The 21,054-nt window shown below is 43.3% G+C and overlaps 1 protein-coding gene across 6 annotated transcripts in view; it reads right to left on the bottom strand.

Moving 5' to 3' along the window:
• Positions 1-16,323, bottom strand: part of LOC148015264 (pentatricopeptide repeat-containing protein At1g03540-like) — a 34,490-nt gene extending 18,167 nt beyond the window's left edge. For 3 of the 6 annotated variants that reach the window (XM_087666114.1, XM_087666116.1, XM_087666117.1), the window contains exons 1-2: positions 12,963-16,323; positions 12,632-12,841 (exon numbers count right to left, since the gene is read on the bottom strand). In XM_087666114.1, the coding sequence (XP_087522240.1) occupies positions 13,355-16,015 (2,661 nt within the window). In that variant the 5' untranslated portion in view covers positions 16,016-16,323 and the 3' untranslated portion in view covers positions 12,632-12,841; positions 12,963-13,354. The remainder of the gene's footprint in view (positions 1-12,631; positions 12,842-12,962) is intronic. The other 3 variants (XM_087666111.1, XM_087666115.1, XM_087666113.1) reach the window with 1 other exon arrangement.
• Between the last annotated feature and the right edge of the window lie 4,731 nt (positions 16,324-21,054).

Below are 21,054 nucleotides of genomic sequence, written 5' to 3'. Positions count from 1 at the left end.
GTAAAGCAACATGTGACAACATTGTACGGACCTTGTCTTGAATGGTCCTATTCATACGCTCTGCAATACCATTTTGGGGCGGATTATGAGGGGCAGTAAGCTCCCTTTTAATCCCTTTGCTGCCACAAAAGTCTCGAAAGGCTTTGGACACATATTCCCCACCATTGTTAGAGCAAAGGCATTTTGATATCTTGCTAGTCTGATTTTCAACAAGTGCTAGGAATTTTTTAAATTTATCCAAGGCCTTGTCTTTGCGACGGATTGGATAAACCCATACTTTGCGTGTGGCATCATCAACAAAGGTAATGAAATACTTCTTCCCCCCTAAAGATAATCCTGGCATTTGACATACATCTGAATGTACCAACTCTAAGAGTGAAGACTTTAGAGAGAGATTTTTTGTGTGACATTTGAGCATGTTTACCAAAGATACAATGATCACACTATTCAAAATCAGCATACCTCAAAGACGGTAAATAACCCAAACGAGAGAGCACTTTCATTCCAGATTGACTGATGTGTCCCAACCAACTATGTCACAAAGAAACACTTGGCTTCTCAGTTATGGCAACAACATGGTCACGGACACTAGATACATGCAAAGGATACAATGTATCACTTTTGGATCCCTTGGTAACAATGCGGGGGCCCTTACAGATTTTCCATTTGCTATCCCCAAAGGTGGTGTGATAGCTTTCATCATCTAGTTGCCCTGTGCTTATCAAGCTCTTCTTGAGTTGAGGTACATGTCTCACATTATGCAAAATAAACACGGAGCCATGCTGAAATTTCAGTTTCACACTGCCAATGCCTGCAATTGTACATGCATAGTTATCTCCCAAGTGGACAATACCACATACACCATTGTAGTCAGCGAACCACTCATGATGTGATGTGACATGAAAGGATGCACCTGAATCAAGTATCCAAGTGTGCATATCATCCTCAAAATCTGCAATTAATGCACGTGCATCATCCAAAGAAGAAGCAAGAAGTACATCACCATCATTGTCATTATCATGAGTGACTACATTAACCTCTTTTATTTTCACATTGCTCTTTTTGGCAAGCTGGCTATCCTTATTTTCAGCTTTGTTGGCTTCATTGTTTTTGTTTTTGTCCTTCTCTTTCTTCATTTCAAAGCAATCCCGTTTGTAGTGCCCTTTTTTGCTACAATGATGGCACTCCACATTTTTCCACGAGATTTGCTGCATGCTCTGTTTTCAGAACTGCTCTTATGCTGAAATCTGCCTCTACTGTGTAATGCATTTGAAGACTTATTTGTTGAGTTATTCTGCCTATTGAGTTCTTCCATCAACAAAGAACTCTCCACATCAGAGTATAACAGCTGAGCATTCGAATTACTCAAAGCTGTCCTGAAAGTATCCCAACTTTCAGGTGGAGTGCTTTGTCGCCTGCAGTGTGTCGTTGCCTGCAGCTTGTCGCCTACAGCCTGCGACCTACCGGCTACTACCCGTCGAGTTTGTCTGCAACTCCTGCGACACCACCCAACTGCCTCTCCTGCACCTACTAAACATTGATTATTGCTGCCGACACCTCTCACTTGAGGTCGCCTAACTAGCCTATCTAGCTTTGGGAAGCATGCACTCCTTGCGCTCAGATACTAGTTTGATGTGAAGATTTCTCAGCTGAGAGTGAATGTGCAGAGAGTTGAGAGCAGTAGAGTGAGAGAGAGATCACGACACTTGATGTTTGGTACAAAGACTAGTGTGCCACTTTTAGGTTTTGAATATATAGTGAAGGGTGTGTTCACACCCATATTCACATCATAGTGCCTCGTTAGGGGGCATTCCACCTCTTCACACTATTACCTACCCTTTTCCACAAGCCATTCCGCACTATGGGACTTCATTACAAGGAATGCCACCATCTAACACGCTTTCCTCTACCTTTCCTCATGTAGGCACATCTTCTCCTACTAGGACGGCTGTGATGGGCATCCCCCTCACTACCCCCAACTATACACCCCATGACCTGTCAAATGCATGGATTTCTTTCCTCTCGTTATGGTGCATCGTCTCACTTTCCATGGGTCACTCCTATGCAGAGATTTCCATCCTCTACTCTACATATCCCTATCCCTCCACCATGGGGTCCTCATGCGGCAACGATGCCCATGCCTAGTCATCCCATGCACACATTTGGATCCACCGTGCATACTTCTTGAATGCCTAGTGGGCGCTATGGGACCCATTTCCAAGTGTACTCCTTTCCACCACAGTATCCACCCTATGCACCTTATCCGAGCACTACCACTCTTGTTGCCTCAAACAAGAATGCCTTCACAAATAAGACTCCTTTCAACAGATCGAATTTCACTACCTGGTCAAACTCTATGCAACAAGTGCTTGAGTCTCAGGGTCTTTGGGACATTGTTATTGATCTTGAGCCTATGTCTTGTTGAGAAACCCTTCACCCGCAGTTTTTGTTTTTGTGTTTCTGCGTTTTGCATTTAGGGTTTGCAGCCCCAAAAAGAGGCAACACCCTAGACTGACTGTGCCTATTTATAGGCTACTCTCTCATTCATTCCTCACAGCTAATTCATTCAGTCCATCACCTCTTCTCTCCAACCTCTCCACTACCCTCACACCCCTTCAGGAGGACATTGTAGTTTGTGGTTCATGGTTGTCTTCATCATCTTCCTTGTGCTACGGCACCCTTGTTCCCTTGTATCACATTCACTCCATGATTCAGGTCTTCATCATTCCATTCATCAGAGTTTCTTCTCTCCTCTTCTCTTCTCAGTGTTTGCCTAGTTCACTCCGTGTTCCTCCCCGCAAACCCTACTGTCTCGCTGGTATGTTGTCTTTTGACATGGTAAAGAGAGCTACATATGCTAAAACAGTGGCAAAGATCCTCCACTCCAGTGAAGGCAAAGACCAGTGGCGGGTTCGCCATCCACTTCTCTTCTTCTTCCGCTACATCAACACTCTAACTGGAGGCCGCTCCCTCTTGCGTTTGTTGTTTTCCAGCCTGCATTCAAGGCTGCTATTGCCGCCTCCACCTCCCCTTCGTTGTGTTCTAGTGTGGCGTTCTACTACTGCGTTTTACTACCGTGTTTTACTGCGTCATTCTACTACGGCGTTTTAATGCGGCCTTCTACTGCTGGCAATTCCTCCCTCCTGCTAGTGGCTGTTCTCTGCAACCTGGCAGCTCAACTAGACTATCGGTGACTCATCCCTGACTGCTGATTCTTGGTCTACTGCAAGCTGCGTTTGCAGTTGGCAGCTGGCAGCTCACTTCCAGCCCTTCCACTGCCCTCCCAACCCTTGAGGTAGACATTGCGGTTCATGGTTTGGGATTTACCTCTTCCTCCTTCAACAAGGCACACTGGTACCCATGGCTTCTTTACCAAAAGATGACCAAACTACTAGGTGCTCCTACTATGGCATCACTGAACACATCACCGATGCTTGCCGACTTCGACCTTTGCTCCCCACCCCTCCGGAGTATATGCGTCTTCCACCAAGCACTCCTTACGCCATCTCTCCTTTCTAGGCCACACAGATCGTTCTACATCGACTATCGGAGTATTATGCTCAAGGCAATAAGCCGCAACCGACGCACACTAAGTCCTTTCGAGCACACGGAGGCTCTAAGATCTTACGAGGTGATAAGCCCTCCTCGAGACCACCCTACTACGCAGAGGTTTCCCCCACCCACTTTCGGGTACAGTAACTTCCACGGCCCACATCTCCTCCACAATCCACTCTCCTGAGAGCTCGCGACTGTTCCCCACCCTTGACTCATCTTGAGCCTCCTCCTTCCCCACCCTCTTCCACTCAGGTTCGAGAGGCCACTTCTGGGCTTTCCGGCTTTCTTCTTCAGAGACCCAAATACCTTCTTTAGCATGATCGGCGGCACTTCCTTCATCATCTAATGCTTCGCATTCCATGAGCCATAAGTGGTTGGATTCCCTTTCTTTCTTAGACTCGGATTCAGAGGGGGATTTTCTTACTTCGGCCTCAGAGGGGGGCTTCCAGTTCTTCTTCGCCTTCGCAAGGGGCTCCTACTTCTACTCCTTCCGATTCAAAGAGGGACCCTATGTGCCATGAAGTTCTTCACACACCACCACCTTTCACTTTCGAGAAGTGGCTCTCCTTTGAGCAGTCATTTCCTCTACTCATACCCAGGATCTAGAGGATCTACCTAGATCGTGGCCCTTGGGTCTTCAGCAGCGACTTGATGGCTAGGCCTTCATATTCCTTCCAGCATGGAGTCACGGAGCTAGTGGCTTCTCTCCCAAGGTTGAGTTTTGGGTTCTACAGCTCATCCAGTCTCCTGACTATCTTCAACGGTCTCCTTTCAAGTGGTATTCTCAAATTACAGGGTGGATCTTCTTCATCCCTTGGTCAACATGGAGCCACATCTCGAGATCGAGTACAGGCATATCCTTATGGTTCTCAGCACCACAAGAAAGTTCGACATCCCTCCTATGCATTGCATGTTTTCATCATCTTTGTACTAGGGTGCTTGGGTAAGTGAACAATTTCCCCACGAGGAACACTGTCCAACTGGCACCTGCTGCATGAGCATTCTTCAACATGTAGCATTGCATCTCCACCTCACTCTTCTCTTCTTCCTCTTTTTGGGCCTAAGAAGGGGTGTTGAGAAACCCTTCACCCCTGCAGTTTGTGTTTTTGCGTTTAGGGTTTATAGCCCCAAAAAGGGGCGCCACCCTACATTGACTGTGCCTATTAATAGGCCACTCTCTCATTCATTCCTCACGACTGATTCATTCAATCCGTCACCTCTTCTCTCCAACCTCTCCACTTCCATCACACCCCTTCAAGAGGACATTGCGGTTCATGGTTCGTGGCTGTCTTCATCATCTTCCTTATGCTATGACACCCTTGTTCGCTTGTATCACATTCACTCCATGATTTAGGTCTTCATCATTCCATTCATCAGAGTTTCTTCTCTCTTCTCTTCTCAGTGTTTGCCTAGTTCACTCCGTATTCCTCCCCACAAACCCTATTGTCTCGCTAGTATGTCGTCTTTTGACATGGTATCAGAGCTACATCTACTAAAACAGTGGCAAAGATACTCCACTCCACTGAAGGCAAAGACCGGTGGGGGTTTCGGCATGCACTCTCTTCTTCTTCCGCTGCATCAACACTCTAACTGGTAGGTACTCCCTCTTGCGTTTGCTGTTTTCCAGCCTACGTTCAAGGCTGTTGCTGCCGCCTCCACCTCCCCTTTGCTACGTTCTACTGCGGCGTTCTACTACTGCGTTTTACTGCCCTCTTTTACTGCCATGCTTTACTACGGCATTTTAATGCGGGATTCTATTGCTGGCAGCTCCTCCCTGCTACTGGCGGCTATTCTTTGCAACCTGGTGGCTCAACCAGACTGTTGGCGGCTCATCCTTGCCAGACTGTTGGCGGCTCATCCTTGACTACTAATTCCTGCCAGCTCACTTCCAGCTCTTTCACTGCCCTCCCAGTCCTTGACGTAGACATTGCGGTTCATGGTTTGGGACTGACCTCTTCCTTCTTCAACAAGGCCCACTGGTACCCATGGCTTCTTTACCAAAAGATGACCAAACTACTGGGTGCTCCTACTGTGGCATCACCAAACACATCACCGATGCTTGCCAACTTCGACCTTTGCTCCCCACCCGTCCGGGGTATATATGCCTTACACCAAGTACTCCTTACGCCACCTCTCCTTTCTAGGCCACACAGATCATTCTACATCGACCATCGGAGTATTATGCTCAAGGCAATAAGCCACAACCGATGCACACTAAGTCCTTTCAAGCACACCGAGGCTCTAAGACCTTATGAGGCAATAAGCCCTCCTGGAGACCACCCCACTACGCAGAGGTTTCCCCCACCCACTTCCGGGTACAGTGGCTTCCACGGCCCACATCTCCTCCACAGTCCACTCTCCTAAGAGCACGATCGGCGGCACTTCCTTCATCACCTAATGCTTCGTAGTCCATGATCCATAAGCGGTTGGATTCCCTTTCTCTCTTAGGTTGGGATTCAGAGGGGGATTTTCTTACTTCGCCCTCAGAGGGGGCTTCTAATTCTTCTTCGCCTTCGTAGGGGGCTCCTACTTCTACTCCTTCCGATTCAAAGAGGGACCCTATGTGCCATGAAGTTCTTCACATACCACCACCTTTCACTTTCGAGGAGTGGCTCTCCTTTGAGCAGTCATTTCCTCTACTCATACCCAAGATCTAGAGGATCTACCTAGATCGGGCCCCTTGGGTCTTCAGCAACGACTTGATGGCTAGGCCTTCGTATTCCTTCCAGTATGGAGTCACGGAGCTAGTGGCTTCTCTCTTGAGGTTGAGTTTCGGGTTCTACAGCTCATCCAGTCTCCTGACTATCTTCAAAGGTCTCCTTTCAGGTGGTATTCTTAAATTACATGGTGGATCTTCTTCGTCCCTTGGTCAGCATGGAGCCACCTCTCAAGATTGAGTACAGGCATATCGTTATGGTTCTCAGCACCACACAAAGTTCAACATCCCTCCTATGCATTGCATGTTTTCATCATCTTTGTACTAGGGTGCTTGGATAAGTGAACAATTTTTCCACAAGGGACACTGTCCAAGTGGCACCTGCTGCATGAGCATTCTTCAACATGTAGCATTGCATCTCCACCTCACTCTTCTCTTCTTTCCCTTTTCGGGCCTAAGAGGGGAGGGGGTGTTGAGAAACCCTTCACCCCGGCAGTTTGTGTTTTTACATTTAGGGTTTATAGCCCCAAAAAGGGGCGCCACCCTACATTGAATGTGCCTATTTATAGGCCACTCTCATTCATTCCTCACAACTAGTTCATTCAGTCCATCACCTCTTCTCTCCAGCCTCTCCACTACCCTCACACCCCTTCAAGAGGACATTGCGGTTCGTGGTTCGTGGCTGTCTTCATCATCTTCCTTGTGCTATGGCACCCTTGTTCCCTTGTATCACATTCACTCCATGATTCAGGTCTTCATCATTCCATTCATCAAAGTTTCTTCCCTCTTCTCTTCTCTTCTCAATGCTTGTCTACTTCACTCCATGTTCCTCCCCGCAAACCCTATTGTCTCGCTGGTGTGTCAGTTTTTGACATGTCTAGCCCTCACCTAACCCACCCTAATTACATTTGTCTATGGAGAGCTCGCAATGCCACAACCAATGTCGAGCTAATGTAGGGTTTGCTTCCTGAGTTTCACTCTAAGTTAGAACACTTCTCTCTTGCATTGAAATATTGGAGTCATCTCATCGACCACTATGCGGCCAGAGATCGTACTCGGCATATAAACATCAACTTTGAGCTTCAAGAATTTTCCATTAAAGAAAGGGATGATCTAAAAGTCAAGTTGGATTAATATCAGAGATTACTAGCTAAATTTGCCACTACTGGCTCTCCGAAGTTAAATGACAATCAGGTCACGTTCTTTTTGAACAAGTTGCTTGACAAATACTTGCATTTTATCCAGCACATTATCTCACTGCCTAGATTGCCAAACTTCTATAAGTTTAGAGTGTCGATTCTTGCATTACGCGAGGCTGCATGATCAAGTCCACAAGAAGTCCTCCACTTACATCTATTCAAAGGGGCACAGCTTGATTGCCTCTTCTTCGTGAGGGAAAACCAATAGTGGCAAGAACTCGCAAGAACGAAGGCAAGCCAAAACAAGGGTGACACCACTTTCTTCGACGGAAACAAAGAACCTCGACCCCTTTGGCATCAAATTCCTAAGAAAAATAGATTTTGCACTCATCGCCAGAGATCAGGCCATGTGGATGAGGAGCGTTGTATCAAGGTCCAAGGTCTTCCTCCTAGAAAACCACAACAAACTACTACGACTACCCAATCTAATGGGGCTACGGCTCCTGCTGCTGCCCCATCTACTCCTTTAGCCCCCACGACTACTCGGAAGTGTGGTAGACGGATACTCCTGAGGGGTTGACTAATTGGTCTGCTAGCACCCATCCTATTGCACTTTACATGTCTCTTCCTAGGAACTCCAGTGCACCTTCTAGGCCTTCTTCCCCACCTCGTCGTATGCAATGGTGGTCACACACTTAGCCTTTCATTTTCAAGTCTTCCGCTACATTTGCACACACATACACATTTGCATTACTACACTTGTTCATTCAGTTAGTTTTTCATTTCTATTTTGTTTTTCTTTTTAGAGCATCTCACTACTGACCTCTATGATTGCAGATCTTACTCTCTTTTTGTAGACTTTGTTTTCAATGCGGTGCTAATATACAAGTTTGTCTAGTCCTCCCTGGCTTGGAGACATGGGATGTCCACCGGCCCATTCATGGTTTTATCTTCCTAGGAGTTTTGCACTTCTACTAGCATGGACACTTTCCCTCCCGAGGTGGAACATACAGCATCTCTCTTGATGCTATCATGGCAGTGACTTCTACCTCGCTCTTCCAGTCGGGATGCCTCTTCTCATCATGGTCCTCGGCACCACATGGAGACCAACATTTGGCTCATCTTCCTCTATCAGTGTTGCCATTCCAAGTTGAGAGGGGGTTTCTACCCTTCTTGGTATTCTATAGGTTTTGACACTTGTCTTTGACATCCACCTTCCCCCCCACAAGGGACACTATTCAAGTGGCATCTGCTGCATGAGCATTTTACAACATGTAGCATACTCATTGTGCAAAGCACCACTAGATGGATCCTAAGTTGTTTGCACCGGCGGTTTGTACACCACACCACCATTACTTCCTCACCATTTCCTTATCATCGACATCCTCAAGTGGATGGGTAGCTTGTCTCTTTTGTGATGGGTAGGACCTAACCATCCCTTGTCATTCTCTCATCTTCTACTCAATCAACCACAAAGCATCTCTCACTTGTTTTAAAAAAAATTTCAAGTTCATTGTAGTTCCATTCGCCTTTGTAGGGCCTGGTAGACCATTGGGCAGCCGACAAGGACCCTTTGTCCGATGCCCTGTCCTCTCTGGGGCAACTACTTGGACTCCCTTGGTAAGATAACCATCACCTCTATAGTCTTGGTAGGCCATTGGACAGCCATCGTGCACCCTTTGTCTAATGCCTTGACTGCTTTGGGGTAGGACCTTGGGCAAACTGGGTTGGCCTTCTCTTCTCACCCTGTTTTAGGCCTAAGAGTGGGTGTTGAGCTAAGAAATGCATTCCATGCTGATTAGCCACTTAAATAGCCCCAAAACAAGCTTAATTTAATGAAAACCCTAAAATAGGAAACGGTTCGAGAGAGTTTAGTCAAACCCTAATTTGGGAGGGTCCATGCTCATCTATAAATAGATAGACTAGCCCCATTCAATCCTCTCTTCCGTACAAGTTTCTTACCCTCGTGTGCAGATCTCAACCATCAACCTCCCACCACGTGGTGGTCCAGCCTCCTTCGCGATTACTGTCATCACCTTGTTCTACTATGGCGTTCTACTGCTGCATTTTACTGTCGCATTTTACTACAATATTCTACTGCAGCATTCTATTGCTACATTTTGCTACTTCGTCCACATCATCACGCATCATCCTCTGCAGTCACCTCTCAATCTCCTCACACTTTGGTGATCAGTGTTTGGTGTTTCTCTCACTTTGTCTGTGTTTGTCTCATTGTACTTCTATTGTGGTCGTACACTGTGTGTTTCCTCGATGCAAACCCTAGCAATGCCTCCACACTCTTCTTCACAGAGGGCACGCTAGAAGTAGGCTATAAATAGCCATAAAAGGAAGGGGTAAATATAGCAAGCAGCCAACCAAATCTAGCAGATTTGGCCGACTTGCCAAATCTAGTCATAAGCCACCAAAAAATGGCCGACAAAAAGCTGCAATAAATACGACATGCTTGCGTGGCAATCATGCCCATGAAACCTGCACGGATACTGATGACTGTTGGAAATAATGCTTAAATTGACAAGAATAATGAATAATGCCCTCTAAGAGTACCTTTGAGAGAACTAATTGCACCAATGGTAACCTAAGAAACGCTAGTCCAAGGGATGACTACCCTAATTTCGGAGGCCCAAACTTTCTATAAATAGGCAAGCTGCCCTCCATTCACCCAATCGCCTTAGCATCATCTAGAACTCTGTTTTGCTGCCGCAAGTCATCACCAACCTACAGCGTCAATTCTCTCTCTTTGCCTATTTGACATTAATCGAGCCCTACACAACTCTATTTGCTGCTGCCAAACACCTTTGGAGGCTGCTTTGCTGCATTTTGGGATCCGTCAAAGTATGACACTCTCTCCAGCGCATTATCTTTGCCCCGATCCTTGAGACATAGGAGTTTGAGCTTCGGTATTCATCACTATGCAATGTGTTTGTTGCATTAAGCATTGTATTCTATTCAGATTCATTCATTTCACTATTCATTGTGTTCATTGTCTCTGAGTTACCCTAACTCTAACTATGTTTTGTTATCAACTTGTGCTTTGTGATATAATTGTATTTGAGTTTTTGTCCTAGGGAATTTCTTTACAAGAGTGGCCATCCTTGTTCACTCCAATGGATACTGTTGATCTCCTCCGACAACCCTCTTGGTGCTCATACCCCATCCTATAACAAACTCATATAGTCCTAGTACCCCCCATCTCATCTCAATCAAGACCTCCAACTCTTGTAGTCTATGCATGGGCCTCACACGGGGTACCGTGTCAAAGGCCTTGCAAAAATCCACAAAGCAATAGTATACCTACCTTTCATGTGCCTTGCTCTCCTCGATGATAGCTCAAAGTGTGAGGATATGATCAAGTGTAGAGTGTCCTCTCCTGAATCCTACCTATCCACCTATCCGATGTCAATGCTTCTCTACCTATTTACTCAGCTAATGCTCTAGTACAAATCCATAGAGCTTGGCTAGCACATGGCCAACCATGACCATTCGGTAGTTTGTAGAAACCATGGGGTCTCCAACTTTTAGGATTAGTACTATGGTATTAGCTGGCCCACTAGCAAGGAAGCCTTCGCATAGGGCTCTGTTGAACAAGTGGGCTAGAAGATGTGAGAGTGCGCAATGGAAGAAGGAACTCAAACACAAAGAAGAGAGACAATTTGCAAGAGAAGAAGAAAAGAAACTTGCACTAAACAAGGAACAAATGCTGATACAAAAGGAGGACTAATCGATCCCCGCACGCAGCCCACAGCGTCAATGAGGGCATCAAATCACGCTGATGATGATGGCAGCACCGAAGATGGAGAAAGATGACGGAGTCGGAGTGTGCACCTGCCAAGGAAGGAGGAAAGATAATAATCTAATTGACTGCGAAGTGGGAAATGGCTATAAATAGCCATAAATCCCAAAAACTTAGGGCCAAAAATATGTCCAACCAACATTTAATGTTGGTAAAAATGCCAAAAAAGCTCAAAAAAATCCTAGAAAGGGTCAACGATGTCAGAAACTGCCCTGAGAAATGCACATAAAATCCCGACTAGAGGAGAAAATGCATTGAAATGCAACAAACTAAGTGATCTAGAATGAGCTACCTCCTCCATCTAAACAAGTGATAGACAAGTCAAAGCTCCTAAAGTCTTCGTCTAACTCAAACTAAGGCTCGCAGGTAGGAGATGACAAGGCATGACAAACAAGACTACTAACAAAAGGGGTGTGAGTATATTTCTAGGATGTAATAGATGCTCTGCTACTGGTCCATCATGGAGTTTTTGGAGTCTATCAATGGTGTCGCGAACCCTCGTACTAAAGAAGGTGGATGATGTGGCTCTTTCCTCTAATGGTTGAGGCAAAGAACTCTTGTGCCTACGAGTCTCACTTTTTCTAGAAAGCTCTTGCTACTTCTAGAAAAATCTATGTTTCTCAAGAATTTTATCTAGGTAAAAGTTCGTTCACATGCAATGTGCTAACGTTGCACATGCGTGTCAATTAAAGTCATTTCAACCTTTCCTCCTTCACTTCTCCCTCTCTATTACTTTCTTCTCTCTTCTCTACTCGTTCAACACTCCTAGAGCTCAAGTGAGAGTGAGATTTGCTTGATTGTCTGAGAGTATTCATAAGCTTAAGAGTGTGACAACTTCTCCTCTTGCTCAATGAGTATCCTCTCTTCTCTCATTTTATTTTGCTTACTCACAGGAGTGCAATATTGCGAATCGAGTGAAGTGAAATCTGGATCAAGAGGAGGCCATCAAAGCTTGCTAGTGGGTAGGGAGCCCATAGAAGTTTCTCTCACCTTATTGGACTCCATGGCAAAGATGGAAGCATCAGACAGTTCTTATTAAGTCACTTGAACTCTTTTCTTCCATACTTGCATTCCTGGATAGAGTGAAGCAGGCAAAGGTGGCCAGAAGGAGTTAGATGTTAGAGCTACCTAGCTGAGAGATTTGTATCTTCAGCTTGTGAGTGTGCAGAACACCTAAAAGAATAGATGGTTCTATCAAGTTCCCTTCATTGAGCTAGAGTGCCTCAATAATTCTTAAGAGGGCATAAATGCATCAATAGAATTTTCAAAAGGAATTGGTCAAGCTCAAAGGCTACAACTAATTTTCCTTCTCATGGAAATTTCTATTTGAGAAAACAAAATTCACCAATATTAATGAGACAGACACAGACACACAGCAAAGAAGGAGCAGTGTATATAAGAGAAATACTGAAGGAATATTGTGAAATGCAAAATCTGTAGAACTAATTACCCGAAAAAAAAAAGGCTTACTTGCCTATTAGACATCCCACGTCCAAACACTGGCTTGAAATGTTGCTTAGAATACTCCAATCTTCATTGGTGAGAGAAGTACGAAGGACTCCAAAAAGCAATGCTTAGGATTTTGCAGCCAGATGATCCTTGTCAATCTAGACTCTTTGGGACCACACCCTCACCTTTGCACCAAAGTACCCACCCAGTGTAAGCTGCTTCATAATGGTCCTGCCCACATTTCAAAGATGCAAAGAAGTAAGCATCAGAAAAATGACTTGCAGGCTTCCTTATTAGATATAATTTTTCTAAAACACTTCAAGTATACACAATCTCTTCATAGAGGGCTCACCTTTGAAGTACCACTCTTTATTCAGTAGACCAACAACAAGAAAAAGCCTCGTAGTCCTTAATGTTCAGGGTGCATTCTTGCTTAACTTGGCTAAAAATGTGTAGTTGTTCAAATATGGTGGATGCTTCTCTCGATCAATGCCTTTGGATTATATGAAGCAGCTAAACATTTAGAGGCATAAAAACAATAAGCTGCTCCAGAAAACTGATTTGTAGGCCCTGTCAATCGTTCAATCAAACCCTGCCTTGGAGAGAAATCCCTTACTGGCCCAAAACGCTTCACACACGACTTGCTACCAGACAAAAGCACAAGTTTCCTCTCAAGTCAAGCAAAAGCATATACACCATCATCTTCCTGCGCATTTGACATCTCCCATATTCCATCTTGAATTTCTAACTTATAAGCTGCTGAGAGCAGGGCAGCGTGGTTGTTCCCTTCGGACTCATGCCCTCATAATGTCCATAATCAGATTCTCTGCCTGCTGCAAAGTAAATGTTTGAAAGAGTCACATATGCTGAAACAAATTCTGAATTTAGCCTCAGCACACGTTCAGCTGCACGTAATCCTCGTTCCACATCAGCCTGTGTTCTGCATGCACCAAGCAAGGTGGTCCAAGTTACAATAGAAGGCTTTTGATGCAATTTTTTAATCACCCCTTCAGCCTCATCCAACCTGCCGGCTCTGGAAAGCATGTCAATCATACAATTAAGATGGTCTTCATTTGGGGCAATCTTATAATCATGAACCATAAGGTGGAGATACTCAATGCCTTTGTCAATATAACCTGTATGACTGCATGCTGAAAGAATGCACACGAAAGTAACATCATCAGGTTGTACATCTTCACAGCACATTTCTTTGAGAAATTCTAGAGCAACCTCCACATGTCCACTCTGAGCATAGATTGACAACATAGCATTGAAGGAGACCACATTCCGCTTAGACATTTGATTAAAGAAAGACCTTGCATGCTCCAAGCTACCACATTTTCCATACATGTTCAGAAGTGCATTTGCTACAACTACATCTGCCTCAAATTCACTGCCCATAATAGAAGCATGAATTCTACAGCCTTCAAAAAGAGCTGTATTTATGGCACATGCTGATATTATGTTGATCAAAGTCACACGATCTCTTTTGGGCATGGTCCCAAAATATGTGATGGCATTGACAAGGTGGTCACACCTCCCATACATCGTGATAATGGCATTGCCAAGAACAATGTCTGATGCAAAGCTGCTGCATACAATCCGGGAATGTAACAATTTGCCCTCTTTGCCTGCCTGTCCAGAACAAGCCGTTAATTCACTGATGAAAGTTATCTTATCTGGCAAAACTCCCTCCTGCTGCATTTGGTTGAAGAAGCAACAGGCAAGCTTGCTCTCGTCATGTTGTGCAAATGCTGTGATGATGGCATTCCAACATGCTACATCACGCTCTCTGATGTTATCAAATACATTTTTTGCATCTGCTGTCCTCTTGCACTTCCCATACATGTGAACAAGGGCAGTTTCCAGAATGAGATCGTGTTCGAAGTCAGTCCCTCTAACAGATGCATGCAGCCTCTTTCCCTGATCTTCATCTATGAAGCTGGCACATGCATTGAGACAGCTCAAATAAGTGACCCTGTTTGGTATCACACCTTGCTGATGCATATGTTTAAAAAGTTGAAGAGCGCACCTACAATCATCATTTTGTATAAGTGCTCCAATCAGAGTGTTCCATGTGATCACATTGTGCTCATCCATCTCATCAAACACTCTCCATGCCTCCTCCAAGCTCCAACACTTACCATACATGTTGATAAGAACATTCCCTAAAAATACATCGAGCTCCAACCCACTGTTGATTAGGCATGCGTGGAACCTCTTGCCTTTTGCTAGAGAGGGATAACTGGCACATGCAGTAAAGATATTGAGAAAGGTGACCCTGTCCCTGTGCAGAATTTTTTCAAACACTGATTCTGCATCTTCCAGGCTGCCACATTTCCCATACATAGCAATCAGGGCATTGGTCACTACAATATCTGATGCTAGCTTTGAGCCCTTGATTTGAGAATGGATGTATCTGCCACCATCCAGAGCTTCCAGGCCAGTACATGATGAAAGAAGGCTGATAGCTGTTCCTGAATTGAGTTCCATTCCCTCTTGCCGCAGTCGTTTGAGCAAGTCAAGAGCTTCATTGCGATGTCCATGTTGTGCATGTCCCATGACAATTGAATTCCATAGGACAGAATCCCTCTTGCACATTTGGTTGAATGTCTGCATTGCAGCTTTCAAATTACCACACTTGCAGTACATGTTGACAAGGGCTGTGTCTATGATCATATCTGAGTCAAGTTCACTATCCACTACGCGTGCATGAATGTACATTCCTTCCTTGAGAAACAACTTGAGGTCGAAGACAGAGAGGATAGTGACATAGATGAACCGGTTGGGCATGGTTGCCCGCTGGAGCATCAAGTCAAACAATTCAACCGCACCTTTAGCATGCCCTTGTGTAACATAAGCTTTCATCATGAAATTCCAACTGAAAGAGTCCAGGGAGCGCATGCAGGCAAACAATGCCTGGGCATCGTTGAGCGCACCACAATGGCCATACAAATGTAGGATGAGATTACTGAGGAGCAAGTTCCTCTGACAGTGCTTCGAGATGCTGGGATGAAAGAGGTCAAACTCAATGTCCATCCTAATGGGATTGAGGGACAGGTTCCTGTCAAGGTGCTTTCTGATGAGGGAATGGATGCGCTTCCCTTCTGAGAGAGCCTTGGCGATAATGCACCTGCGCAGCAACGAGACATAGGTGGAGTACTTTGTGCAGGTGGTGGCTTGCTCCACCCTGTCGATACACTCATGCAATGAGGGTGTTTGTTGTGCATCTTCACCTTCATTTTGCAGCAATGATGATGATAATGATGATGTCGATGTCAACGAAGGTGGAAGCTGGGCCGGCAGCAGTAGCTCTGGTTGTTGATTTGTCCCAATGCTCTCCGGTTCGATGATAGCTGCAGCGGTACAGTGCCTTCTGATGGTAGCAAGTCTTCTGCAAAGCATAACGGGCTAAAACATTCCATTAAAGCTTTCCTGAAGTAAGACTTAGGGCGATCTCTCCCGCGCCCATCACAGCCCACCAAATATCAGACAAAGGGTCCAGATTTTCCCAGCCTAGGGGCAGGAAAGAAAACAGTGGAGAGGAGTCTCCGCATTGGTGAGATAGAGAAAACAATCGATAATGGAAATTCGGCGTTTTGCAAGTGCAACGGCATGAGGAAGCCCACCAACCATCACGCTCCAGAGGAAGACTCTCTCTATATATATATCTCTCTCCGTGCATGTAAGGCAGTTAGCTGTAGTACTCTCTCTCTCTCTGCTCTCAGGAAAGGCGATACCTTGTATACATTAAGTCAGTTTAATATACACTTGGGCACTTCTTTTGGCACCTTTAAACTTTAAAGGCACACAAAATTGTTGTTCTAAAACATCAAACTAGGGTTGGTTAGTGGCATCCTTGAACGGTGTACATTGGCGGAAGAGCACTTACAGTCAAATGAAACTACTATATTTCAAAGAATGTCTCTCTCTCTCGTCGTTGTTGTTATCCTTTTGATGAATAGTACCCTGCAAAATATAAAACAAGAAAATTGTTCAAAGTTTACAAGGTAATAGCTTTGATATTTTCAAAACCAAGGTACGCGCAAGTTTATGACTTACATTAACAGTGTGAATAATCTTGTAGATCAGCATGGGCAATGGCCACACATAGGTACACTTGATAGTGGACCTGATGGGCTACATAGAGGAGAGAGAGAAGAAGCAAAACAATCTGATACTCGTCGGACTTTCACATCTGCATAGTCAATAGAGCAAAACCAAGCACCTCAATGTTTACAAATACTTAGTGCACTGTGTATGAAGTTCCCCTTTTCACATGGTTGAAGTCTACACTACCAGGACGCACACATGTCAATAGCTACTATTGCAACTTGTACAAGTCAATTGTCCTGCACATGTCTCAGCCCTAAAATTTTTACACAACAATGACATTAAATCTTTGTAAGACGTTATTCAAATAGCATGTCAAAGAATTTGCACAAGTCTCTTCATTTTTTCAAGATTATGGGAGAAGATGCCATTCCCTTGTATGCATTTGAGAATGATACGAATCACTCTATACTTTCCTATTCTGTTCAATAAAGCAAGGGCAAGTATTTAAAAAATAATTATGAAAACAATTTCTAACATTCAACCAAGATCGAACTTGCGAAGATTATGTTCATCACTTAGTAGTGTCGAGCTTGTAAATATGGCAGTCAACTATCCATCAACAAACATATACAAGTGACAAAATTAACACTACAAAGAAATAAACTTATAAGAGTCCTCTACAACGAGTATGAAATGTCAAGACTATTATTGGGTAATAGAATAACAAACATAGATAAAGACCTACAAGTTGTGCAATAGAGCATTCATGTTTATGGGCTGAAGAGCGGTAGCAAGCCCATAGAAGTGTCCTCAATGTCCATATAAGATGCCTCCCCAATCTCTTCTCTCTTCCATTCATCTTTCACCACTATTAAAACTTGTGTATTTGAGTAGCTATATGCTTACATGCATAAGTTAAAATGAGTGGATCTTGTTGGAGTTGAAGATAGCTCATACTTTGGTGGGTGATGGTTAAGTCTACCAACATAACCATAACTTCATGAGGCATCTAAGGGCTACCCACACATAGAACTTATATGACTAAGGTACTAGCCGTACGAAGGGCAAACATAATGTATGAAGTATGAATCCATGGCTAACAGAGATCATTGGTGGATGTTGGGATAATATCTTGGGTTGCTATTGAATTGATTTGAGCTTGCATTGACTTGTGACTGTTATTTTACTGTTGTAATATAGTGGATGTTACACATGAAAAATGTATACCTATTGCTCTTTGATGCCAATCGGGTACTTCATTGGACGTATTGATATATAACATTGATGATATGCATTAGGACATGCTCTTGAGAGCTTTTATGACTTGGTGGAGATTTTTCCATTGCCAATTGGATCCATTAAGTAGTTTCTCAAAAATTGAACAATTCAAGAGCAATGAGTATATGCATCTAGCCTTGCTTGTCTGGAAGAAGAGCAATGAGGACATGAGATGTATCTACTGAGAGGTTACTAGGCATGAGACTAGTTGGTATCTTTGCACAACATGCTAGGGATCTCTAGATTGACTAGAGGGCTTCTCCAAGTCTTTGTTTTAATGTGCAATGTTTCGTTTCTATTCTTGAGAAAGACCAAACCATTACCCTAGTTCTCAATAAGTGGCGTTTATGCATCCAAGGATATCTGAGCAAGATGAGGCAATTAAGCTAAATGATCAGCATAGAAAGAGGAGCAAATACAAAAATGAGGTAGAAATTCAAGAGTCCTAACCTAACAGAAGCAATATAGACCTTAGTACAATTCAAGATATCCTAGCTCCCTCTAAACAATAACAACAACTAAAGCTCTTAACTCTCATGGAGATCATGAATCAACCAATGGCTTACCAACAAGACATACAATGCATATACTATTTGGGGCTACCATTGAGGTGCCCCCATACCTAGTTGAGCATACACAAATTGTAGATACATTGGCCATGTGGTAGCCTATGGTGAAGACCTAAGAAAGATTCCTTACCCTAGTCCACATGCAAACATTCGATTCTAGTAATAGAATTGAGGCCCTTTCTAATAGAGACCCTAGTACTTGACCTTGCCAACCTCACTTGACTAAAGACAAGTAGCTTTGAGCTTGAAAATGAACCCTTATGAGATATTGAGATATTGAGGTCCAATTATAAAATTCACACCCCTAGTAGTGATACTCTTGTACACTTTGTCAAAGAACCATTATAGGAGGAGCAATACACGAATCCTTACGTCATGTATGGTTTAAGTAAGAAGAGAATAGTGGACTGTGGGGGAAAGAATAAGAACGAGAAGAAAACCATGATAGCATGGAAAGCTTGATTGCTTTGATTGTTGAGCCAAGTACATTCTTTTAAAGCTTTTTAGATAGGCACACTTTCTCTCATTAGCTAAGGGATTCAGTCTTTGTTCCGATAACACTTGCCACTTTTGATCCATACATTGTTAGTGCCTCTAGCACCATACAATAACTATACCTAAGGATGTAGATTTTTCCTCTTAATGCTTGCAATGCCTTTTAGGTCCTATAGTGTCAAATGAGTGTATGCAATACAAAATTTTAGAAAATAGTTTCATAACATTGTTCAAAAGATGATGATTCTTGGGATCGAATTCAAGATTTGAAGATGAGGGAATAAGATATGAAAAAAGAGTTTAGAATTACTAGATGGATAGGTCTAAAGCATGCCTATAACATCTTATATTCCATAAAAGCATACATCCAATACATGTACATCATATATATCAGTTTTGGAGACATCATTTAGCATAAATCCTAGCTATAATTTGTATTGAATGAATATAAGCAACCATACAAGTTAATGGATAGCAAACAATGCTTTTATGGAATAAGAGCAATTCTGCTCATGTATGAGAATATCGTGGTACTTATTCAGTCCATATGTTTATAAAATACATTTTTTAAGACCAAGAATAAGCCTCTTAATCAAACCCAATTTGTCACTTTTATTCCAAGACAACAGTGAACCAAGTTTGCATTAAAACAATCCATGGACTTCTCCTCAATCAAGATAGCAATGTTGCATACATAATATTGGCAAGAATCGAGATAACAATGGCCTATATAAAATCCCTCTATACTTCAATTTTGAAGAGTAAAGTTCAGCATACATCACTCATGTTGAGATGGCAAGCTCGACACGTTGTTTCATGAGTAGTGTTCGAAGATAACACCAGCAAACTCGATTCAAAATAAACAACTACTATGCATCTCATAGTCTCTAACACACTAAGAACGCACATAATGGAGAGCATCTACAACCTTTAAAAATAAAGTAAAGAACTCTAGTTCAGAAAAAAAAACCACACACAATCTTCATACCTCTAATTTCAATTGTTGTGGAACATCAAGCTTTTTGCTTCCTAGTTGTAGAAGTTCGAAGTATACAAAATTTGCTCCTAAGCTTGGGTATGACCCTCCTCTTCTCACATTCAATACTTGAGCATATCAAGAGAGGGGCCCCCTCCTACTTATTCTTCCCCGCTTATATTGTTCCATCTCCTTCATACACGACATGTGTTTTTTAAAAAACTTTATTGCTTTTCCTTTTTGTTTTGCTTTTGGTAAAAAGCTTTGAAGCTTTTCTGTTTTTTGCGTTAATGTTTTTTCTTGTTCTGCAATAAACAATCATTAAAAAAATTAGTGCCATCATGTAGACTTCTTTTCAATGCAACCATCCCTGGATAGCAACCACCTTGCTGAAGTTGATGATTACTTTGATGACTTTCGTTGCGATGATAAACCATTTGCCTCCTTACACCAATTCAAGCTTGGACTTAATCATGGCCTTCCTTCTCTGAATGCTTTGCAAGGTAGTAAGTTGTAGGGATAGCACATATGCTGTGCTAATTTTGAGAGGACAAAGCTCATGATATCAAGGTGAATCAAAACCTTGAAGACTTCAGGAAGGGACATGGACTTTATCATTGTGTGTCTCCATTTGCACTCTACATGATGGAAAGATCTGCGCAACCAAGACTAATAAGTATATTGCTATAAATTTGGGTAAGGGTGGAATGAAGAAGCTTTTTGAGGATATGACTACTCGGACATATTATGCAACCACAGGAGATGCTTCAGCTTATGGTGTTCAGATTGAAAAGAAACCAAAGTGTAAGTCAAAGTTATGGACTTTTGCTTTATAAACTACAAATAAGGACTAAATGTAGCAAGCAAATTTATCTGGTGCAAGGAAGAGCATCACAACAAAGATTGGGTGGGGATCTCCAATTGATAAATACTCAGTTTATACCTATTTAACAAAGACCTTGTCACCTCCAAAACCACTCTGCCATCTCTCTTTCAACTCTTGTGGCAGTTTGGCTATAAAGTCAATGGCATCCCCTCATCAGTTTTAGACGACTCTTTCCCCTTAGCCA

Source organism: Lygodium microphyllum, chromosome 24 (genome assembly GCF_053477565.2).
Source record: "Lygodium microphyllum isolate KBCC chromosome 24, Lygodium_microphyllum_v1.1.10, whole genome shotgun sequence".
Classification (NCBI taxonomy): domain Eukaryota; kingdom Viridiplantae; phylum Streptophyta; class Polypodiopsida; order Schizaeales; family Lygodiaceae; genus Lygodium; species Lygodium microphyllum.
The sequence above is the reverse complement of the archived record's forward strand: the minus strand, read 5'-3'. Positions and strand labels throughout refer to the sequence as shown.